This window comes from Syngnathus scovelli, chromosome 2 (genome assembly GCF_024217435.2).
Source record: "Syngnathus scovelli strain Florida chromosome 2, RoL_Ssco_1.2, whole genome shotgun sequence".
In the NCBI taxonomy this organism is placed as follows: Eukaryota; Metazoa; Chordata; class Actinopteri; order Syngnathiformes; family Syngnathidae; genus Syngnathus; species Syngnathus scovelli.
The window spans coordinates 5,288,612-5,314,826 of record NC_090848.1 but is presented as its reverse complement, the minus strand read 5'-3'; the positions used below and the strand labels follow the sequence as shown (position 1 = coordinate 5,314,826).

Genomic DNA, 26,215 nt, shown 5'->3' with positions numbered 1-26,215 from the left:
TGCTATGAGGCTGGCTGTCATGGTTGCATTTTATTCTTCCTACCCCATTCGATCCCTCGATTTATCTTTCCATCACCTTTCATCTTCTCCCTGAAGCGATGCCCGTAGAATTTCCCTCAACCCTCTAAGACCTCAGAGAGAGAGAGAGGGAGATGGGGAAAGGGAGAGCGAGAGAGAGAGATTTTCAAACCATTGCCTTCTGTTTTCATTGAAATTTTATCCAACGAACATCCTAATTTCTTTGGAAATGTGGTCAGTCCTATCAGCTTCTGGATGTCGACTTTTGGAATCACCTTGCTAAAATCAGCTCTCAGTTCACACTTGGCACTTAGATCAGTGTTTACACTTGATGACGTCAATGGAAAAACAAAAGTCGGATGAGTGACAATGTGTGCGTGTCAAGGACGTCTGCGGTCTGTCCACATAGATGTCTGGTACTCCATGGGCATTAAACACTTGAAAGCATCAGTCACAACCATTCAGTTTTGAACGCAGAGAGAAGGAGAGACAGAATGTAAAGACTGAGCCATAAACTCCTCTTCTCAATAACCGCCTGGGGAGTGCTTTTAAAACCTCTGTTGCCGATTACAAAATTGTTTGTGTGGGTGTGTGAGAGGCGCTCCTTGGGGTTAACTGTGAGAGTCAACAGGGCACCATTGCGCTTCCTCAGCCCTCCTCAACAATAATTGACTTTTGGATGAGCGAGGCGAAAAATACTGTTGGTGAGAGGTGAAAGGAGGAGATTGAGTGGACAAAAACAATTTCACAATGAGATTAAGGTTACAGCAGATGACTGTTATGGAGTTTTTCTTTAAAAATGCAATTTAATTGAAATCCAGGAGGGGCTTATATCTGGATAAGAATAAAATGTACTATTATATTGTTGATTTTACTGGCTAAGTTTAAAATATGCTATTATATTGTTGATTTTGTTCAAAAATTGTAATCATGTGTAAACAAAAATTAAGGACGGTACTTTGTTTCAGTGGAGGTATCTGACTTTGATTGTTTATTGTTTTTTATTCAATTCATTACGCTTTTTATATATAAAAAAAAAATCCCAGTTTATGCATAACGGGTTTGCTCATTCCTCAGCACTAGCCACCTAGCACACACTGCAGATTGGAATTGTCATTTCTCCTGCTTCAAATTAAACTAAATTTCATATAGTTAGAGTCATAATTGGTTTGTGTCATTTTCCCACTGCTGCTTAACAAAGGTTTTATTGCCACTCCCACATTATGAAGTGTTGTATTAGCTTGGACAAAGGAACCAGGATGAGCAGAAAAAAATATTAACGTCTACCATAATCATGCCAAAGCAAAATTAATTTAGTATTGTACAATATTTCCTACAACAGTGTCTAAATATACACACGCTCGCTTGGCTTCCTCTCTGTCTGCTCCTCAACTCCCCCAACCAGTCACAAGTCACAATCGGTCGTTTGCTTTTAAGGCCTTCCAGAAAATCGAAAATGACTTCTGAACAACACAAATGCAATATTTTGAGTACAAAAATATTCAGTGATTTTTTTGCATACCACCAGAGGGGCCTCCCCATGTACAGTGAGTGGTATGCCTTCCACACTTTGAGAAGGGTATTTATTCTCTTAAAAAAGGTGAAGAATTTATATTCAATTAGATTTGCATCTTTAATGTGCCCCGTATAAACCGGGTCGCCTGTCTAAACGCAGAACATCCACTGTGCGTGGGGTTTCATCTTCCAGGGGAAGCCAGATTTTTGGATCAGGCAGGGCATTTAAAGTACCAAATTAGCTAGACGAATGAAAGAGGGAATGATTGCCATGATGACTGTGCTCAACATCTCACACCAATCAGAGAGATGTGCTGGCTGACATTTGCAGAGCAAAGACAGAATTGACAATGCATGTCATCCAAAAGACACCACAAGTCGGGAGCAAGTGAAAGGAAAAAAAAGGCAAAACAAAAGGAGGCTCGTGTGTCACCGGAAGGTGGATGTTGTTGAAATCAAACTTTGTGACACAAAACTCATTACATAGGAATCCTTGTCTCCAGTCTGATGACCATTTATTCATTGTTAATGCGCTATAAATTTATTAGATGAAAAAGATTAATGAGTAAAATGACCAAAATGATGGGTCCGCAACGTTCTTCATAGTGACAACTACTTCATGGCTACTTGTATGGTTAACAATTTAATACGCACTTCTGAAATAACAAATTTGTTCAAAATATCTTTAATAATGTTATTATTGTATATTATTATTATTAATTAATTATATTAATTTACATAAAGACACTGATCATGTTAATGCTATTTCACAACAATTAGGAAACAAGATAAATATTAATATGCAACCCCCTTCCCATAAATCTATACCACTGTTCACATTTCAGACCTCTCAAAAACTCCTACCCATAGGCACCACGTTGGTCAGCCCTGATGTACAGGGAGTGTCACTGTTGTACGAACAGTAGTCGTGCGATTGGGCTAGTATTTTTTTTTTTTATTGATATATCTTTATTTCAAACATATCCAAAACATGAAAAATAGGGAAAAAATAAATAAAACAATTAACAATTTAAAGTGCCATATCTAAGTCCATGAAACAAACATTTTTTTGTTGTAATTCATAAAAAGATGGAACGTCACTCAAGGGTGATGCAGGTTGCCTCAATAAGAGGATGTGGGTTATAAAGAAAAACGTGTGGACATATTGAAAAGTGAGCCTTGCTCTCACTAATTTCTCAATTTTGAATTAATTAAACTCAATGAATTAAACCCTCAAGTTAATTCATCGGACACATTTCTTGTGCAGGCCTTGCTTTTGAAATGTGATGCAGTGACCAGTTTGTAGTCCAATTTTTGACATGTCAAGACTCCCAAGCAGATCCTAGCGGTTCTTTCAAGCTGCAGTGCAGTAGATTAATTATAAGTATTCACGACTGCAATCAGTGTGAAATTCTCTCAGAACATCTTGAGTTTATTAATGCAGAGACGCTCACAAAGGAGATCATGCGGTGTGAGTGTGTGCAGTCTTGCCGGAGCTCAGGCAGGCTTTTCCCTCCGGCTGTCATAGTCCTCTTGCACAGCTTACATTGGCCTGCTCTCCTGGCACTCTCCTCCTCTCTGGGCTCTGCATGCTCCACATCTGACACTTTGAGTCTCTTTCAATGCCGTATCATCATGCACTGTATACAGTAACATGGCTGTCTTTGTGCCGTAGACATCGTCAGCTGCTGCCTTAACTAAAGAAAGAATTGTATTGCAAAAGCATGTTTGGTCTGTTGTGCATGCCGATGGGATGCCATGCAGTACCACTCTTGATTAAGTTATTCCTTCTGTTTTCACTTCAAAGAGCAAGACTACAAATTTTGTTCTAATGATGCAGATTTGCACCAAACCCAAAACCTATTAAAAAGATACGGATTTGGATTGGTGCCGTGTTGCTTTTGTGAAGGTTGGGTTAGTTGCAGTTAGCAAGAGCATGACGACAAAAGGGCTTTTGAAAAGGGAGAGCACAGCTATGTCACCATCTTTGGCTGCTGGCCAGTTTCGCATGCCTCCAAAGGTCTCAGGGGCTATTGTGGCTTTTCAGAGTTCTTCTTAAAGGCTTTCTAATGCAGCTTTGTGGAAATGTTGTAAAGCATCTTTGTCATTTGTCCGAAATACGAACTGGAGCTCCCTCATAGCGCAAAAAGAACGGCAAGTGGTTAAGCATTTTTTCTTTCTGTCCCCAAAAGCAGAAGTTCCAGCTCAAAAATTCTAAACAATTCAATTTATGACTGTCTATTTTCTGCGTCTACCCCATTCACTGAAATTTTCTACACAATTGTTGTCTTCCTGTCTTTATGTATGGCGTAGCCAGTAATCATGGCTGTTACCAATGGCACCTTAGCAAGAATATACAACATAATAACTGTTGCTCTCTCACTCCTTTAGGACCGGGGGAAAAATGAAAGCATCCATACCTTTTCTGGTCCTACTTCATGCAATTGTGGTCCATTGCCTGAGAGTGATGTCTAAGAGAGGCTCGGGTAAGTTTATTCTTTTTTTGTATCTATGAAACACAAACTGCAAAATGCACTGACCAACACACATCCTAATCAATTATTGATCTATCGGGGTTGAGCGAGACCATAAAGTCTAAGGAGGGAGCTGAAATTTCCTTCTACACATTCTTTGTCATGGCTAGGTTTTGTCCAAACCTAAAAGCAGAAAAACCCATGTTCATGAACAAATTACATAGTACATACATTGCCAAGCCATCATGTTTCTCTGCAATTTGACTGAAACAAACAAAAGTGTCACATTATTGCTGTGAAAAGTGAGTCAGTGGCACCTATATTGACATCGGCTCTGTTTGTCTGGAATTGCAAATAGTGCACGAGCAAACAGGATTAGTTTTAACTCATTGAAAGTGCTTTGTGAGACACTCACTTCAAAAGCGTTTGTTTTGTCATACAACCTTTTTGTAAGGGCATATCTGCATCTGACAGCTTGCATGAGATGACGTTCTTATCCATGCATTTACAACATAGATGCACTGTTAATGCTACAGTTAATGTTAGGGACCCTTCTACGTACGTCTCTTCAAGCAGAATTTGCTCAGATTTATTTTTGGGGATGCTTAAAGTGGAAATCAATCCTAAGGTTTTTTCTTTTTTTAAATACACTGTACATACATGTAAACCTGGTATGTCAGCAACATGCTACTAATACCTGTGTTGATATGGAATGACATGTTTTGAATGTATTTTTTCAGAATAAATACTTAAAATACTTTAAAAAAACACTGTTAAGTAAATATGGCATTTTTAAATTAGACTGGTAGTTTTGACTTTCCCGCAAGACTTTTAAAAAGGAGCAACTTGGATATTTTAAAAGAAACCGCCATACTTTCATCAACACCAACTTCTTTATATTGTATTTTATTTCTTTATTAGAAACCACTTTGTTGAAGACCGTGCAGTGAGTAGCAAGTGACTATGGGCGAAATACTGTGTCGTGGGCGTACAGTGAGACAGTGAGAAAACTGGCACATCTTCATTTTCCTCCCGGCGCAAGTTCACATTCCTACACATGGTAAACTAGCATGTTTGGGGATTTGGGAGACACTCTATTCCTTGCCGGGTGTTCAGGCAGACTGAGTGTGAAACTGCATACTGCACCACTTGTACATGTGGTGGGGTGTCTACCTTGCAGTGGCCAACTTTACATCATTTTCATGTGAAGATCTTCCGCAACGTGGACAGTGCACCCCACCTGCACCCAATTTAAAGGGAATGTGGTTAGCCTGGAATCAAATCAGCAGCGTCAACTCCAACAATGGTCCAAATGCCCATTTCTAACTGCACTGTCTATGAAAATACCAAAAGAAAGAAAACTCCAACTATGCGCACAGTTGGACGGCTCTTTGCATTAGACTAAAATATGGCCCCCAGTAAGTTACTGAATCTGAAATTTGATAGTCATGATAGTATTAAATACGATAATGTTGAATAGTAAATTGTGCTCCGCCTAATCTTTCGCTGAAATGTAATTTAATTTTAAATGTAATTATGATTCTTTCCCTCCCCATCTCTGATTGTAAAATTGTTAAACAGGAAATCCTTAAAGAGCTTGAAAATGAGAAAATTGAGTGTTCATAATTGTCTCCCATGAATTTCTTAATCAAATGTACAGTCAAAGTTGGAGGTGGTAAACCTGATACAATTACACTATGAGATTAACTCCCTCCGGGATACACGGTTCACCCTCTCAGAAACATTTTAGAGCTCTATACCGCAGGATGTGTGTGTGTGAATAGCACATTCATGGTTTTGTGATACAGAATGCACACATATACATAACCATGTTCAACACATAATAATGGCAGGATCAAGTCAAAGTAAAAAGTTTTGCTGAGCTTTGTTCTTGCCTGTAACACATATTTTCCCATTTCACATCATCAACTTACTTTACACATTTGTGCAAGAGGAAGAATCAAGGACATCCTCATAGTCAATTAAATTTACTGTCTTCACACCTATCATAACGTCTAACTCAGGGAGGACATCCACATTAATAAGTCTGTTAAAGGATAGAATCTACCCTTTGCAGAATAAGGGCCTCTCTTAATTGTACGAGACAGTGACTCACGACGAGGGACGTCAGTGTGCAGTGCAAATTTAATCACCAGAAGCCACTTGAGATTGTAATTTATATTCAAAAAAATTTAACATGGAAGAAATCTGTTACTTTGAGTCTGTTATTAATGGAGAAATATAAGCAAAACAAACAAAAACATAGACGCAAACAATGATAACATTTTATTTTTCAAACCAAAAACTGACTAGACGCTACATGCATTTGGACATTTGAAATTGCCAAAGTTGTTATTTTTCATCAGGCTGCACAAACAGTTTAGTCGTAGGCAGTTTTAGGCATATGATTTTAAGTTGCTCATCTCCTTGTTCACCATTTCAGACCAATGCAGAATTGTCCATGCAGTATCTATTGCACCGTTGTCATTTCCAAACTCTTTTATAGCCAATGTACTGTATATAAGACTCTTATCATTCACATTACATGGGGCCACATTCACCTGTACTCATGCATATGATGGGAAAATAGTAAGGGAGAGGGCTTTGATATATGATTTCAAATAAACACTTTTCATCTCTTCCACTGCATATGACAAACAGTGGCAGTTTTGCGGGTCTACCAAGCTGTGAATTGCTTTTATAGCGTCAATGGCCTTCTGAAATGATTAGCTTCCTTGAATGCATAAATAAAAGATGCAGAGTGCTTTTCTAGGGTGAATGATTTTTTTCGCTGAAAAGACAACAGGACCGCAAGATTTTAGAAAACATAAGTAGGGAGGGACTGTCACCACAGTGTGTGCTGGTAAAGATTTCCAGAGTAATACTGTTGACTTTTATTATGACAGTACGGAGGTGGCAGCATCCAGTGATGATCTATTATCATTACCTGCTCGCTGAGAGTCACTACAGATGTGGGTGGGCGGCACAGCTCTAGATCCCACCAGGATTCAGGCAACACCACACACAGACAGCTCATGGTTACATATCTGTATTTGCACTTTTTTCTGCAAACGTGTAGTGAAAATGTGTTGCGCGCCAATGTCAATCAAAAAAAAAAAAAAATTTAATCAAGCATGCCCTGGTTGTCATTTCAGTTAAAAATGTGTCTCATGCATTAAAAGGATTTCCCTATCTGTATTTATTTGGTATAAAAGATTAAAAAGAGTAACACAAATGTGAATTTAAAAAAAATATTATTGAAACCCCATTGTAATACTTTTCAATCGTTGGTTATTGTGCTGTATTGAATTGAAAAGGTGGCCTGATAAGACTACTTAATGAGCATGCCACCCTCAGTGCTTTTAGAATGTGTTATACTAGAATCAAAAGGGCCCCTTTTGCTGTTCACTGTGCTTTTTGAGGCTCTCAGTCACATTTAGGCAACAATTCTTTAAAAGCACACAAGGACCGCTCAGGAGAATGGCTCTGTTTGCATCTTTCATTACCTCTAATATGCAAATGATGGATTAGCTTTGAAAGAAAACCGTTGGCATGGAGACTAATATCTACCAGGAAGTTATACTGACCCTTCATACCTACCCTTTTCAAGTCAGACAACTGCTATGCTAGCCGGGACATGCAAATGAAGTGTAATGAGCTCCTAAATTGTAGATGATGCGTCACCCTCAATGGTGGCTGCTTTGACAGCCTTTAAACGTCAAACAAAATTCTAACACTACACCGCCATAAATGAAGCTGTCAGATAACCATTTCCATTGTGCCCATGGAAGTAATTACTGTATCTCGAATCTTTACCAAGAAGAAGGCAGTGCCATTGAACTGTGGTCCTGGTGCGAAAGCTCTAATTCTCTGTCAACATCTTTAATTGGTTGAATTAAGTGACCCATTTTCTGGATGCGAGTTGCATTTGCAGTTGAAGCTACTTTAAAGTATTTAACCCTTCCTGCGGTGCTTTAGGCTCATCGACCCACCAGTGTCTAGTGCAGGATCCGGAGACGCTGTCGTAATCGCCTCTGATCCATCTGTAATGTTTGTGGGATAGTAGAAATAAATAATGGCGTAGTGTTGTCAACTGTTTGGATTGGATTTAGCAGACAGAGAATGTACATTTTGGTTTAGAATACAAGTACAAGTGTTGTGTACATATCCAAATTATTTTTCTTGACAGACTTTTCTATTCTGTAAGGATTGTTAAGGCCCGCCTTTTGGAGCTCTTCATGGATGCAGTTGCCCATGCAAGTCAAACCACTGACTGCCTATCCAATTGCAAAAATGGGGAAATGACTTGTGTATGTGTGTCAGGACCTCTTTCAGGCCTACCGAATGAACTCAATGTGGGACTGTGCAGCCTGTGTAATTGTGTTGACAGAATAGTGTCTTGCGTCTTGCGCACATGCATGGCATCCACTTGTTTAACGGGGCAAAGTGCCTCCAAAGTCCCTTGGCTTTCAGAAGCTTGTGGCACTTGAGTGAACGTTTAAACAAGCGCCAAACACGGCAGTGCTTTACTAAGATTTTTTTTATCATAAGGAAACTATTGTGCAGTCACACTTAGAACAACCTTAAAAGCATTTGCCAGGACAGGGGCGTTATATGCAGCTGAATGAATTGTTCAAATGGATGTTGTTGAAAACAATTTAAAATGTAATGGCACCTTTCTATCCAGGAAATTAGATGAATGCTGGTTTGGAGCTTCTAAAGGGTTGGAAACAATTTTGTTCCATAACAAGATGAGAGTGGTCTTTCTATAGATCCCTGCCCTTAGAGCTGTTGGCTGCTGTTAGTGTTAATTTAGGTAGGGACAGGAAATTGTCAAGGGTGCGAACCCTAAACAACACAGAAAAAGGTAAATGGGATGAACAAGGACACTGTTTGGATACGCAATTATTCACATAATTGATCAGATAAAGGCACAAAGTCATCAGTGATACAGTGTATCGCAATCCTATCCAGGATGCTTTTGCGCAACCATTTGGTTTGGATGAGGAAAAAAAAATATTCAAAACGGAGCATGAAAAAGTCATGATTGAACACTAATTTGCACACGTGTGGAAAAATAAACAAAATGTAAAGAGCAATAAAACACAACATATATGGAGAAGCTGACGTCTGCTTATACTGTAATTTCCGTGTTTTTGTCCAACGCCTCTTTTTGAGTCTGCTGTCGTTTTGAAACTGTTGAAAAGAGACACAAAAAACAAAGATTAGCTGAAGTGGTCTTGATCAGTATATTGAAGTTTTTTGTGACAGTGATCAAATTCAAAGATTACGGTGTATTTTCACTTGAAGTTTTGTTTCTTTAGAAGTTTCACCTTTCATGCTTCCACTGCAGTGTTAGAGTATATGGATGTGAAAATTAGGCATAACGCTGGTTTTGTGGACCGTTTTTATTTGTGTGTGTGTTTATCCAAACTAGAGTTGTGTGATCGTCATCATTCATTCCAGTGCTCGCTAGTTGCCAAGGAAACAGAAGTGCTGAGGCTCAAGGATGCTGTTAAACGTTAGAGTGCGCAGAGCTCTGCGAGGGAGGAAGGAAAGAGAGCGGAAGAGATTTGTCGTGGTTGGTAGGCTATTGTCCGCCTCCCAACTGTATTTCATCTTTCATTCAAACTACAGAGTTGGTAGGTATGAAATTAAACAGCTCACAAACTTCCAATTTATCAAAAGGCATTATTTTGATAGTGAAGCCAAAGTAGCTGATAACGACCTATAAGAAAGAAATGTTGCATCTGAGTCATTCTTTTCTTAGTTCTCATCAATACAAATCAGACACAAGACAGAATTTACATTTGATGGATTATAATCATAAAGTAATAAATAAAGTAATAAGATTTGCAAAATCGTTTGGCCACATCCATTACCTTGTTGGGTAGTCCCGCCCCAACGGATGTGATGAAATTGATAAAAATACGTAATAGAAAATGGAGAAAACTGAACGGAGTAAAAAATAGCCCCCTAATAGATCATAAAAGTATCTCTGCAACTTCTGGAGGGATAGATTATACTTTTCTACAATCTTGGAGACTCCAAGTACACAATAGAATGAATATAAAAAGCAAAAAAAGTTGATTTTCCATGATACGTGTCTGCATTGGCAAGAGACTCGGAACAATGAACTATCCCTTGTGTGTCACTCTGCTGGATAAAATAGGCCCTCTGTGGTAATCTTCTAGTAGACAGGTCCCAAATTGGACAAACCACTTGGTGCTAATGACGTAGGCTCAGCATTTGGCTCTGTGTGTAATTCCAGCTAATTACTGTCCAGGAGGTGATAAGACATGGTTGCTGAGGCAAAGAAAAGCGATAAAAAGGATCAGAGATTGGGCTAAAGTATTTTCCATTCTACATTGATAAAGAAAAAATGTCTACTTGTTTAGAAAGTTTGAAGCTGGCCTGAGGTTTTTATTGGTGAGCTCCTAGATGCGTTTGAAAATATATTTTCTATTTGGGAATAGGAACTTGGCTAAATTGAACATTAAGACATCATTACAATAACTAGCTCTCCAGTGTCACTGTGTTTTTTTTTTTTTTCTAAATTCAGTGACCCAGTTCCAAATCTTAATATTTTTTTGGCATAGATCCTCTACATAGTATTCTTTTTGTAACTTTGTTGTTTAATGTTTGTTGCTGCCTCTTGGCCAGGGCTCCCTTGAGAAAAAGAGGGTTTTAATCTCAATGGGATATTTCTTGGTTAAATAATGGTTAAACGGGAGGGAGGGGTGTACGCCGTGTTTGATCAGTTTTATACATCTTTGGAATAAATGCAGCTTTCAAGGGAATCCCAAACAGCAAAATCCTGACTCCGCGGAAGCACGTCTTTGTTCCAATCATTCACAATCAAGTGCTTAATGTTGCAACGTATTTTTTTTTTTTAATGTGAAAGCTGTGAAGAAGAAGATGGCAGAGGCATGCCGGATGTTTGGCTCAGCATAGAGAAGACTCAATACTGTGATGGGGAAAAAAATCTGTTCAGTAGCATACTTCTATCTTCTGTTTTCACATGACCCAGATAGCAGTGAGCAGACTAGTGCAACACAAACTGACATGTACGTCAGTTCCAAAATTCCGAAATCCCCTCGTAGCAGTGTGGTGTTTTTGTTGGTTGGTTGGTTGGTTTGTGGATATGATTTGTGTTTGTTTGTTTGTTTCTTTGCTAGAACCAAAACAAGGTGCATGAAAAGGAATATCACTCCAGAGGCTGATGCCCATGATCCCATTTCACACTCGCATTGGCTCCATGGATTTGTCAAGTGAAATAGTGTAACAATAAACAGGCTGTTACTCTCTGAAGGCTTCAGTAATGCAATGTCGCATTCGATGGGAGTTATGATGCACAAGCTGCATAGGCGCGGAAATGCGCACATTCAATCATGCATGGCTGTTTATTTGATGCATGTCTCCTTTTGTTCCCATTCTGTCCCATGTATATACAAGCCACCAGGGTGCAATGAAAGTAAGATACACAGCAGTAAAGGCACAAGTATCACAAAATTAAAGCTTTCCAATGTTATTGTTGTTGACTAAATGGTAGGGTCAATTAAAGTAACTGTAATGTTAAAATGGTATTTAAGAGTAATCGTAATATGAATAAGTGGATGATTTGGCACTGAGTCTGCCGTATGATTATTTTTTTTAATTGTAAATTAAGTTAGAACTTGTAAGTCTAAATCCCATAGGCATCACCAAATGTGTTTTCCTCTTGGATGAGCACTGCCAGGCCATTGCAGCATTGTTCATTTTGTATTTGGGATTATAGTGACTGTTTAAATACTTTTGAAAATACAGTACGCATACTATAATACCTAGAATATCCTGGCAAAGGTGCGTATTCCACTCCAGGACTTGACCTATCTCAGAGTAGTAAATAATATTTTTTTTACAGAAGTGCTGACAGAGGAAGAGAATGTTCAACAAGACCCATTTGTTTGGGATTCAATGCCAGCCAGCAGTCACTTGGGCCTTGGTTCTTCTGGCAGCTGGATTTTAATGACGGTCCAGTGATTTAGTTATATGGATCTACAGCGTAGCTTTATTCTGCGTCAGCTGAAAAAGAGTGGTTGAGTGTGAATCTTTATGTTTGCCTTGGCTCTTCACTCTTTATTTATTTTTAGGCTGGGGCACTCTTGTTCCATAACCTCTAATTTTAGCCATGCCTCTGAGTGCCTGCATCATTTCATAGCTTCTTACTTTTCATGTTTTTGTGTCAATACTGACAAACATGCTTTTACATCATCAGGTAGTATGCACAACACCCTCCAGCTTTTCTAAGAACACATTATGCAAGGAAAAACAACAAGCTGAACAGATTAAAATGTATTCAATGCATGACCTAAATGTGACACTTTATTTAAAACAGGTGAGCTATTGTTTGTCTCTATCTTAACACCTAATATACGTAATCTTTTTGTACAGAAAGTGAAAGGCAGATTGTGGTAAAAACAAAACATGTCAATGTGGCCTAAATCCAGTGTCCTATCAGATTTTTCCTACTTCATGTCTATATGCTCACAGCCTTGGGTAGACATTCTCTTTCGGGTGCTGTGAAGCAACAAGCGTGGGATGAGATCCTGGCCAAAGCCACATCATTTATGACATGTCCACACGGAAACTGAGTCAATCTATTTCCTTTTTTTTTTTTCATCATTTCAACAAATGTGGGTGTCCACACTGTAATATGTATGTATACCAGGCCCGAAGTGACCATGTAATGCCCCAAAGGAAGTCACGAAAAACACTGAAGAAGGAAATAAATTGGGACTGCTTTGAAACTGTAGTGTATTTTATGTATAGTGTGGGTCTTCCCCGGTGGCCCTCACGAGTGGGCACCAGGCAAAGTTGGGTGGCGATGGAAAAGGACCTCTCTGACACAGCCATCTTGGTTGGATCAAAATGTTATATCTGCTCACAAGCTGATGTCACGTAGTCTCCCCAGTACGTGACGTCCGCATCTCTGTGTCCACGCGAGCGTTCTTCCTCTCCTGTGTCCTTCTCTTTAAGGGCACAGCCTGAATATGCAAATTCACTCAGCACAAATGTCTCTGTACGCTCTGTTCCCCTTGAGGCAAATGGTCACAATTACCTTCGTCTCCAGCCAGGAACTGATAACACCTCCAAGTGCTCATAAACTGGGTAGGGGGATGCAACCCTTTGTTTTCTCGCCGAGGTCTATATGTAAATAAATGTATTTATCAGAATGTAACTTAAAGTTCATTAACTTTGAAATGTCAGACTAGATTGTGTATATTGGAAGATATTCATGCTCCCAAATTGCTCCCAAATTGCTGGTACCGTTGGATGAAGCATACAAAGTGAAAATAATTGTTGTGGATATTCTTAACCTAATTATCGTTTGGAAAACGTCTCAACAACTCCAGTGCCATGCCTAAAACCCAGATGAGTTGTATCAGGAAGTGCATCTGATGAGAGAAGCCAAAGCAATCATTTGTTGTGATGTATTAACTGACATTATCATCAAATCATTTGATTTGTTTTTTCATTTCATCAGCAGAATCTAGCAGCATTCACAAGCAACATTTTAGCAATCTTCGAAAAGCTCTCATTTCATTTTCCACCCACTTGACTCCTCCATTGTTCCACCTCCTCCTGCCTAACCTCGACACCGTAAGGCAAATGATGGACAGAGCTTTAATCATTGTGTAAATCACTCCTACATTAATGAATTAGAAGTCTCGCTGCCTTCCTGCTAAAAGTCACAATGAAATGTGGCTGTATCTTGAAATCCAGCAGATAATCAAGTGCAGATAAAAATGAACTGATTAATTAGCATATTTAATTCTCATTGGACATTCAGGGTAGCTCGTTTTGACAACTTTAGTCAAGTCAATTCAGATTCTTTTACCCCACTTTCTTCACTCTGCCAGAACCACTGCAGAGACTTGCTATGCAGGGCAAGAAGATTATTCTGTGAGCCATAAGGGGCTGCTGATATGGCTGCAGCTGATAAGACAACATCTTTCCCATCAAGCCTCCATGCCTAAATAATACTTGTGGCTGTCATTTTTCAGATCAGTTGCTCAGGCCTGTTGAGTAAGATATACGGTCGCCACTGCTGAGTCCAGTGCTTTTGAAAAGGTCATTTTGGTCTGCAATAATGGCTCTGTAACTGATCAACAACTTGTTGATGAGATATCAGGAAAGAACTGCTAAGTTTGATCAATAATTGTAGACCATCAATTGGATAAACAATGTTTAAAAATTAATTCTTTGTGGGAGAGGTTTTATAATTCGTGATGGATCTACCTCACTTCAACAGTTCCCCTACAAAAAGTCTACTCTCGCATGCATTGCTATAATGCAAACAGTTCATGTCTCTTAACATCTGCAATTTGACAATGTAACTCTGAGCTATCCAAGATTACGATCGCAAACCTGCCACGCTCAACACCTAACAGAGCAGTTGCCGTTATAACGACACTTTCCCTAATTAAATTTTGCTCTGACCTAACAAAAGCACAAGACACTGACCATAGGTGTTAAAATTATTACCTGATGTATTCACCAGTACAGATTGTGATGTTGTAAAATTTCAGTACAGTATTGTGATAACTCTCATTCACAGTTACACATTCAAGATGTTTTTTTTTTCTCCTTAACTAACCTTGTGCAGCCCTTTGAAACTCTCATCATTTGGATTTTGAATAACGTGTGGAGGTTTTAGCCAGCAATTTGTTACTTCTATTTCTATTCCCAAACCAACCTCAGCAATGAGCCTACCGTTCTTTGCAGAAACACATTTACCAAAAAAATACCTTGAAGCAGGAAATGAAGTGTATGAGGAAACAAGGTGTACTGCCCAGCAGAGATTTTGTGTATAATGCATCCAAAGGGTGTGGATTTATTGCAGTCTCTTCAGGGACTTAATGTGTTGAAGTATTTTCCTTACTCACGGCTTAATGGGCTATTTGTGTTTGACTCTTGCTTTCTCGCGGTGCTTTCTTATCTGCTGTGTTGAGTACAAGCGCTCATGCAAGCCTGTTTACGAGGAAGTGATGTTCCCACTTGGTGTCTGCACACAATATTCCTCTCCAAAACATGTCTCAAATTAAAGTTTATAAGCTGGATATGAACTGCCTCATTCAGCATTAGATACCCCATTCCCTGTGCCTGGATATTGCTCCCTACTGCCATTTCTGCACTGTTCTGCTACAATCAGATACAGCACATTCCTCCTGAAAATCCCAAGCTTTATTCTTATGAAACAGATTGCAGGTTCTAAGCAAGTTTCCAGCATCTCTAAGCTGACAGAATGTCTTCAGAACAGCTCGGGATACGCCACACCAGGAATCTATGAGCGGTTCTGAAGGTTTGACAGTCTGACACATAAGTGCTCGCGTGCATGTGCACAGACACAGCAGTGGGCCAATTATACACTACTGTGACAGAGAATGGCTGTAAGGAAGCATGTCCCCCTAGGCAGAGCAAGTTGCACCTGACACAATGCCTATATGTCCAGTGACAATTATTGCAACAGTGCCATTCTTTCATGTCGGGGGAAAAAAGCCTGGTTTGCAGGCAAGTTTTTGTCACCATACATCATAATCCAATGTTATTGAACTACGCTCCTGTGGTGTTAATTCTTGGCTGTACATTTAGAGACAAAATTTGAAAGCACTTCTGGCTTTGTTTTAAGCATTAGTAATCTTGATGGGCAAGGTGTGTGTCTGTGTTTGAAAGAAGTGCTGCTCGGTGGGTCCACCTCACAGTTCGGAAGGTGCGGATTCGATTCCACCTCCGGCCCTCCCTGTGTGCAGTTAGTAGCTTGTTCTCCCCGTGCCTGTCCTCGGGTCAATGCAGCATCCCCAGTAACGATTAAGGCAATCTCCTAGATTCCCCTCAATGCACCGACTTCGCATGAGCTACAGCAACTCTCCGACATGCCAGCTCAACTAACTCTAATGCACCATCTGCCTACTTCATGAACTATTGTGAAATAGTACCAATTGGCGAGCACCAGCTGCACAGAAAACCAAGACCAGTTTTTCAGAACTGGACAACCCACACGGCGAAAGGCCTGCTGTTATCCCGAGTGATGAAAACATTGAACCTGTTGACCAGGCATTTGTGCAAATCTGCACTGAAACTCAGTATCCACAAATGTTTGTTTCAGCAAATGCTTTGGAGACTGATTAAGCCTTACCTGTATCAACTTCAGGTTAATGAGCATCATAATCTTCCTCTTGAATCTTGCGAACAACTTGAAATCGGTAGAGGTAAAGCTTTATCACTCCCCGAAGCCTGTGCTAAATCATTCTTTTGTTGATACAGAGTTTCACTGCAGCTCTCCAGATAGACTTTCCCTGGCTTTACGAAAATGCTTGCTTCGTGAGTTTGGTGTTTTTTCATCAGTGGTAATAATAGCAAGTCTTCCATTGTGTGGTTTGTCAAGAACAGATCAAGAAACCTGTCAAGGGAAGTGGAAATTTTACTGGAATGGTGTGATGGCCATAAATCCTCTCAAATTGTCAATAGCTGGATTTTAGACAGATAAAAAAATCTCCTTGCATGGTGGCAATTTTGAAACTGTCTTCCGATATCAATTGACAAGCTTCGGCAAGGGAATTATATGATTACAAAACTAGCACGGCCTAGGCTGTCAAATGATGATGGCCTCACCTCTGTCCAAACAATACCTGAACCAAAATAGGAATAGACTTGTGGGACACCAAGTTTATACAGTAGTTTCCTTTTCATACGATTGTGATATAACTAAACTCACATTATGACTTTTCAGCCAAGCAAAGACATTTGAGAGTTAAGCAAACTCAAATTGTTTGGAAAGGTACCAACACATGTGAGGAGGCGACAGGCGAGCTTTCTTAATACGCCATCCAACCCAAATTTTAATTGTCTTGCCATGCCCGGAAGAATAAATAACCCCCTCGAGATTAATAATGCTGCTCTCTGGGGTTTTTGCCATAAATCATGGAATAATGAAGTGTTGAGGAAAAATAGAATGGAACTTAAATTGCTTCTCTACTGACTGCAATAAAGATTATTGCTTTGAGGTTCAGTGAAGTTTTTCCAAAAGTTAACACAGCCAAGTTGAGAAAGCACATTTATTTCATAACTTGACATTACATGTATTTGACTGTACAGTTAAATTCAACTCAAATAAAATTTAAGTATACAGCACTCAGACAGCAGCTGACATTTTACATTGTTAATTTAAATTTATTAAGAAGTGTGACACTATTTACGAGGATCCTCCTTTGTTAATTATTGTGCGACTGTGGTTTGTAGTCATTTGGGAATTTGATTATTTTAGATTGCATTACTTAACCTTTATGAGTCCCTCAATAGGGAAATTTGCATCCTTTCAGCATCAATAATGGTTATAGGAAAAAGAAACCAAAACAAATAGCAGGCAAGAGGGACAGATACATAGACTATTCTTTGTATGGGTTCAAGCCCATCAATACAAGATACGGCATGAACCTGCACACAGTGTATCACAAGTTGTCTGTGCTGCCAGCCACAAGTGAGTAAACATCAGCAGGCTTGGAAATTCCTCTCATTTCAGCATTGCTGGCTTGTACATCTTACTGGAGATAGATGTAACATTCCATATGATACCAGATGTCAAGATGGATTAACGTTGTTTTCTCCTTGCTCGACATTCCTGGCACAACATTCCCATCTCTTAGTCCTCAGCTCTCGGGGAATGTTGCGTCACACTCTGTTGTTGCGTCAGCATGAAGTACTAACAGCTGATCCATATGGGTTTTTTGAGCCATATATTGAGCGGGACAAAATATCAAATTCACCAATGGTAAATGAGAACAGCCAAGGAGTTTTGCAAGCCACAATTCATGCCTAGTTATTTACATGCAGATTAATCAGCCAACCTGGTTTCAGCGGCTGATGTTGATAAATGGACCATGCCAACACGTACAGTAATTGCATGCCATAAAAGTGGTTACATATCTTTAATTTCTCTTTTATGTGTTGTAATGTTGTTATACTGCTAATTTTTAAAAGCAAAATGTTTTTTTTTTTTACATTTCAATGGGGAAAATGCATTTGATTTATATGTAAGTTATATGCATAGGGAGATCCATTCTGAATTTGACATATCAGCGGGGAAGCAACACAAACATCAAGACATGCATGTCACGGCCATCCAAATGTCAGCCACACATTTAACTTGTTGTGACAGTCACACAACCCATTTGGATCGCAAACACATATAGGTTGATCATTTGGTTGCCAGAGCTCATTTTACCCATCTCCTAACATGAGGTCTCCCGAGGCCTCACCCTCAATTATGTAATAATCACTCATGCATTGCAACTCACAATTCCCATGCAAACAGAAGGTTAAATATGTGTCAAATTATAACATTTCGTGATTGTTCCAGAACAGTGCTCAAATGATGCTCTGAAACATTTGCTAATTATCTGGAAAGAATGGAGCTCTGGGTGTAAGGCTTTTCCTCCATCTAGATTATCCACTGCATGTTTACTCTCATAAATCTGGTCAATTACATGCAAATGCAATGATTTAGCTTCACACAAATAAATGCGTTAAAAGGACTTGTCATTGAAATCATGAATGGGAATAGACATCATTCAATCATTGAGTTGGCCAATCTTGGTTCTTCATGACAATGATTTGCAATGGAGAATCTCCATTTTTGGGGTAAAACCCTGATAAATCGTGGCTAACCTCCTATGGGAGGAATGCAGTCATTTATATAATTCAACATAAAACAGTTCAACTTTATTCATATAGTGCATTATGCAACCGCTGCAGCTGATACTTCTAAAATAGTCTTCAGCAAGCTACCAACCCTGGATGACACCAGTGAATAGTGTTACGAAAGTGGACCTCGAAGCTGGTGTGCTGCAGAAAGTCTGTGGGTGGAGCTGATGAGTCAACCTGCCTTTTTTCCATAAAAAAGTTCAGACAACACTGTTGCGCTGCAGTATGATGAGTAGCAACTCATTTGCAGCATTAATCCATTTCTCACACTCCAGCTTTTCTGTCCTTTTGGAAAACAAACTACTGTGGTATTTAAAGGTTCTGGTTTTATCCTTATGGCAATGCCTCATTAGCTGTCGTTCTCAACCCTTTTGTATTAGAATTAAGTAAACACAAAAGATGCAGTCTTACTTATTAAATGTTCTATTCATCCCAATAAGCCATTTTTGCGTCTGACTAAATTTTCCCTCTTGCAAAACACAAGAAAAATTGCTAAAATATTTGTTCAAGTGAAAGGATTTGTTGATTGATGCCAAAACAGAAAGTACATTAGGACGAAGACTGACGTGCTTTTTTTTAAGGCATTAATGAGTCAAAAATTATGACATTTTTAGTTGGCCAACAGATTTTGTGCATCGCAGGCTTTAGAGTTCATTCACAATGTTTATGCCACAGAAAGGGCACGAGCTAAAGCAGGTCAAGACTGTAAGTGGCCTGATGAAATTGTCACATGGGATACGTTTCAACCTCAGGCACATAAAGACTGCAAGAATGTTTGTTGGTGAAATCACCCTGATTGTTTGGAACAGGGTAGGATAGGAGAAACGAGTATGACAGAAAATCGTTAATCTCTACTTCGATGGCAGACAAAGATGTGATTGGATGTGTTGTCTCCGCTATCGTGGCTTTAGAAATGTGTCGTGTCATTTAGTGAATGCTTCCTCATTCCTGGCTCGTGTCTTGCTTCTCTGCATTGTTGCATTCTATCTTGGGATAAAGGTGCGCTGGAAAACGAATGCTGCAAATACAGTATTCACTACAGGTAGCTTCTGAAGTAGTACCCTTTTGAACCAGGATTGCAAGCATACAAAAGTGCCTGCTTATTCAAAAGCAAGGTCTCAAGTGGCTCTAATGGTTTTCATTTCATTTCGGTTTATTTCATTCATTGTGAAAGAAAAAAAACCCAAATGTTCTTCAATCTAGAATGAAATGGAGCAGAAACAGGAAAGTCTTATTATATTTGCCCTTTTTTTCCTCAGGGTTACATTACTAGTGTAATATAAAACCAATTGTTACACAAACAATAACATTTATATCTATAACACACTCGGTCACATAATCACAACTTAATCCCGTTCATAAGAACAAAAATGAAAATTTGGCATTTTTGACTCTTCTGCTCATTTTTTACTCTTCTGCTAACACTTTCGATCCAATATTGGTTTCATTAACAAGCCTGACTGACACTTTTCTCGTCAACAAACCACAACTGAATGGAAATGGCAAGAGATTCTTAGGTCCATTTGCACTGAGAAACAAATTTGTTCCTGTGGAAAATGGGAATTCAGACAAATTGTTCTCTAATTGAATTTCTATAGTTCAACAGCTCTTCTATGAGCTTTCCCCACTTTATTTTGTTTGCATTTCCAAACTTCAGTGTGTTTCTTCTATTGTCTAAAGACGGACATAATTTCCCATTTGTGTTGAAGTCAATTCCTCATGCCTCTACAAAGCGCAGCCATTCTCCCATCTTGGCTTCTGACACACCCTGCTGAACTTTATTGTCATTTTTAATTTGGTGCCTGCAATATGTTACAACACTCAATTAGCATTTGGTAAATAAGCACACTAATTATTGAAGAGACTGTGGATTTTTTTCCCATTCTTGCTTGATGTACAAAAGCAGTTGCTCAAAAGCCTTTTGTTGCCTCTCTCCCAGCTTTTTTTGTAACATATTGCAGACATCAAATGCAAAATGATTGAATGTTTTCCTAAAATAACATACATCATTTTAAACACACATCCATAATGTATGTCCTCTCATTGAGTTGAATATAAATGGCCGCATTATTCACAGTGTCAATATAAAATCGCAACAGAAAGTCTGACATGGTAATATGATATATTTTCCACCATTATCATAATGAGTGATTATTACCTTAGCTTGTTGTTTTCAACTCTGCTGACTTTGTAGGTAAATAAGTTGTATACAGATGTCTTGTGGACGTTCGAGTCCAGAGTAAATGCTTGAGGACTGAAGTTTTAAGTTTGGGTCTCGGTGCACACACAGTACCTACATGATGTTACTTTGCTTTGTAGGCTGCTTTTACTCATCCAAGCACGCAAGATAGTTTTGTTTTGCATGTCTGTGCCTCTCAAAATAAGAATAATTAATCAATTTTGTTTTTCATTTACCTTCTGTTCAAAGTTGCATACCGAGATTCATGACCATTTTTATTCATGTTGCACAAATGTGTGCACACCTACTGGAAATGAGGCAACTTAATTACAATAGTCAGCGTCCTGCTCTAATTATCATTCTGTTGTACAACAACCCTAATTCCCTGGTGCATTAAAAGTCACAAGAGTGGAACAAATTATACAATCATTCTCAATTAATGGGTCTTCCCTGCAAAGACATGCAAATTCCCAAATGCTCGATTAACTCCTGAAACACGAGTGAGGGACCATAGAAGACGAGCTTTCTTTCAGCGCTTTCCTGTAGAAGCATCGTCGGTGTCAGTGGGAATCCAACTTCTTCATCCCCCTGTCGACGCAACGTCAGACAACCTGGTCTCAGTGGGATTTGGCCTGTGTCTCAGAGATGGATGATAGGTGAAACAGAGATGCTGAATGTCAACTGTTAGATTGTTTGCTGCATGATGCACCAGTGCTCGTACAGAAGTAGGTGCCAGTCGGCAGCTCTCTCGAGAGAGAATTACAACCTTGAAGCAGGTGGCCAAAGGTTTTATTGCCTTTGATTTGATTAGTCCACTTTTGAAGTAAATGCAGCTCAGTATACTCTCGAAAAGAAGATAGATATTGGTATTTGTAATGGCCCGCCACATCATTTAATGTGGTCCTCAAAAGCAAATTATGTATATCAACTTCATGTTTCTTGCTACAATACCACAACTCCAAATTGTTTTCATTTTCAATAACACGGAGACATTACATGTAGTTATTTTTATACCAGTCATCCTTTTAAAATAAAATGTGATAATACATTTTAACCACCACCACCAAAGGAGACCATGACAAAAATATGATATCCTGAAATATGGCATTTTGTTTGGGTGTGGCACCCCAAGATTTTAAGTGTCCCATCTGGCCGCCTTTGTATGAAAATTCTGAAAAAGCTCCTTGAGGGAAGCCACACGTGAAAGGAGAGGAAGCTTGCTTGGCTGTTTTGGTGTAGATTATAGCCCAATAATTAATCTAAAAAAACAGAAGCTCCTTGTCATGGTTGGGAAGCGACAATATATGAAGACTGAAATTGTCAGATTTTCAAATCCTGGCTGGTTACTACTTTTAGATTTAAAAACATGTGCGTGTGCGGACAAATTGGTACATCAGTCTGCAGATGATCTGAGAACAGGCAGTAAGACTAAAAGGGTTTCTCAGGTTTTCAATCAGTTCAACCATATTGCACATCCACATAGAAGAAAATGACCTATTACTACTCAATTGCCGCAATTGTGGCTCAGCCTAATGAATTGAGTGGGAAAGAAAATACCCCATATTGCCTTGTGCATGTGGCTTCCATTCTGACTGATGAGGGAAATATAGCAAGTATAGCAATATATATATATTTAGCAAGTAGAACCTGCCTTAGGTTGCAACAGTCTTGTTTCGCCATCTATGATGGATAATGTAGTGAAAGCACGACAGCTGCCAGTTCGAAGCAAAAACTATTGTTATTTTTCACAAGAAATCTTTAGTAAAGTAACATTATGAAATCATTTGGTGCCTAATGAAATATTATTATATCCTATTGTTCAGCTTTTTTTTTTTCAAAAATGTGTGTTTTAATACACCCAAAAGGCACACAACACTACTCTACTTGTAAGTAAATTGTTAGCTTAATAGCCCAATTATTTTTTTTCTCGTCTTTTTTGAAAAGGGAATGAAAAAAACATTCAAAAATACAAGGCTACTCAATTCATTCTTTACAGCATACAAAGACCTGGATGACTGAAAATCTATATAAAGAAAAAAAACCAACAAAGTGATGATTTTTGTCAATACTGTGGTAGCAAGTCACATACTTCAGCAATTATGTTATTTTGTTAAAAAAAAATGTTAAATTGTATTGCGATGAGACCACACCTCCATTCCTCTCACTTCTCATCTAACTTTTTATCTCTGTAATAAGAATGTGCAACGTGTGAATTTTTTATGGTGTTATATAAGAGTCCCGTTACCCCTGGAGACCTATGCCCTGTTTCTGGTGTGTTCAAAACAAGTACATGAGAAGGGGGGGTGAGCAAAAAAGTTAAGAGAGCGTGCCGAAAAATGGTGAGCACCAGCGAGAGCAGGGGGAGAGAAGTAGGCGAACTGGGTCGCAGCAAGACAGCAGGCTACAGGAGGAGTGAGTGCATGTGGTGGAGAAGCCTGTAGGGGGAGATCTTCCTATTACAGTGTACAGCACTTGGCTCTCTGATCTCCCTGTTGTGTTGAGATGCCAGACAAGAATACTCTGGGGCAACAACTACTGCCACCAGAGGACCAGCTCATCTGCAGCTTGTATGCAAATTGTGTGTGCACAGATCCAGTGAGGAAAGCAGTGAGGAATCAAAGCAAGAGGGCGATGGTAGATGGTAGAAAATTGACAAACTGAGAAAATGATAAGGCAGCAGGGAAGGGCCTATCGTTTAACTATATACAATTTATCACAGTGGTGTTGAAGTATTTTTTCACTTTAAAATTCCTCTTACTGGATTGGTTCCAAGGTGTACACTGCCTTTTACCCAAAGTCTGTTAGGATTGGCTTTTGTGCACCAGTGACCCTAATGATGACAAGTTGTAAGAAAAATTAAAGGAAGGACATTCATAAATGGATTCCTTGCTGTATGTAAGAGGGACTCAGTGTTTCCCTTAATCATTAAAAAAAAAAAAGAGGCGTACCAGAGGCAATCAGCGAGGCTGGGTGACAGACACCATGCCAAGTGTAGCAGGCTTCATTAGTGGGAATAGGGCAATCTTGTAAGAATCATGAAGGTGCTACACAACTTAATGATCATGATAATGTCAGTTGACAGAAAATAATATAAAGAGCCTCATGCTAGGTAATGACTACTTGATCACACTGGCGCGAAGTTTTTGTTTTCTGTTTTCACCCATTTAATTGGGTGCGGTTTAAATGATAGATATATATATATATATATATATATATATATATATATATATATATATATATATATATATATATATATATATATATATATACACACACACACAGCATGGTGAACTAAAAACAAAGTGGACCATATGTACACCTGTGGGACTAAGGGACAGCCAGTTTCCAATATCAGCTGGGGACGAGCCATAAAGGAGCAGGCTTGGAGAAGAAAGAACGAGCAAATTGGTGTGTTTGGTGAATGTATTCACATGTTTACAACCGTTAAACTCTTAACCAAGACAGTATTTAGCAGCAAACATAACACATCCACCACTCACCAGTGTATGTCTGGATATGCACTGGTGAATAATGGGAGGCGAGTTTGAAAAGTAGGTCTTAAAATAAAAAAGGTTGGGCTCCCCTGCTTTATAGTATGTGAACCAAATATGAAGTGTAAAGATTTCCTTTTATTCATTGTCATCTTCTTTTAAAGTGTGGGGGGGTGTATACCATTTTACAAAGATGCTGTCAAACAAATGATTTTAAATCTTAGTTAAAGCCATCATTCGGCAGTTATCGATGAAATCAATTGTGTTGAAGTTGCTCAGTGAAGGCTCATAAATTCTCACAGGATACTTTTAAGTCGATGATATGCTTCAAGAGGTGTGGATGGTGTGAGTTTGCTGTCATTTTTATAGCAACATCCAAGTTGGCGATAGTGGATGAACATATTGGCTTTTACAAGTACTGTGAGGTGCTGTTACACAAAATGCTTTGTCGCATGCGTTTTTGTTATACTTGTACAGGACTTGTCTTGTCTTAAATAGCCAATTAATGATTTTTAAAATCATCTCCAATGCGTTGAATGTCCACTTGTGTTATCTGCAAAATGACCCTCCTTTTTTGTCATACACAATAGAAGCTGCAAATGTCTCTGTTTTGTTACATCATCGTAGCCCTCATTATTATGCGCACCCTCATCAAAATTCAAACATGCAGTCCGCTTCACTTACTCACAGATCATCGTGAGAGGGGGAACTTGTTGGTATGTTACTGCAATCAGCCGTTGAATTGGATGGGATGGTTGGAAGCTCAGGTGAGGTGTGGCGGAGAAAGAGGGGATGGGGGGGCAGCTCAGTAGTTGGCCTGTTTAGCCAAGGTCTCAGTAATCTCTGGTGACCTTGGCAGCTGGAATTTGCGCAGTGCTGCATGAATATGCATGCCGCTGATGGGCTCTCACACAGTCTTTGAGTCTGTGGTGGTCTGTCGCTTTCTATCTGCCTTTACAGCACCTCCTGTCCCTGCAATTGTCTCTTCCTTGACTTGCCCCTCTTTCACATATCCTTACTTGGCACAGCATTATGCCCATCTACACAATCTAATGAGATATTTTTAAAGAGCACTCACCACAATTCCTCCTCTGATATCCAGTAAAGATGACCTTTGCCTTAGGGTGTAGGTGGAGACATCTTTGTGGGTCAATTTGTTCTTTGGGAGGTGGGTAACATGGCTACTTTTTAGTAGGAGGTGCTACGTTGAACGTTAGAAAAAATCAAACTCAAAAATAATGATCAAATAATGATTTCAAACATAGTACTGTACATATTTGAATTAGCTCCAGCAATCACGACCCTCATGTGGTTCCGAATGGATGGATGGACAAATTATATATAGGTAATGCTGAATGCAGTTGTTTTACTCATGTGTTGTATTAGTGACACAATTCCGATCTGTGGAGCACAAATGTTAAACCAACTGACTTTCGTTGAAAGTAGGTCATGCACAGTCGTAACTTTTCAAAACGAGAGATAGGAGCACAGTGGGGCGCAGCATTCTAGTGACAACACGTGGCTGATGTCACATCCGACAATGTACTCCAAACATGCAGCCAGCACTTCTGTGTTTGATCTTGATGTGCACTGTGCAGTTAGGCGTAAGGCTCATGAAACTGCACACGCTTTCTGCCAGAATTGCTAGTTTACAGTGAATGACGCGGAAATGATGCACAAGGTTTTTGTGCTCATTTTAAAAAGCGCAATAATCTTGGAAATATGTCAGCAAAGGTTAATTAAAAAAATAAAAAAATACCTATCATATTTCAAATGGCATGTCATTTTGTTAAAAT

At 39.1% G+C, this 26,215-nt stretch overlaps 1 protein-coding gene across 1 annotated transcript in view; it reads left to right on the top strand.

Moving 5' to 3' along the window:
* LOC125987752 (interleukin-1 receptor accessory protein-like 1) overlaps window positions 1-26,215 on the top strand; it is a 98,116-nt gene that overhangs the window by 5,684 nt on the left and 66,217 nt on the right. The window contains exon 3 of the mRNA XM_049752176.2: window positions 3,925-4,019. Within this exon, the coding sequence (XP_049608133.1) occupies window positions 3,938-4,019 (82 nt within the window). The 5' untranslated portion in view covers window positions 3,925-3,937. The remainder of the gene's footprint in view (window positions 1-3,924; window positions 4,020-26,215) is intronic.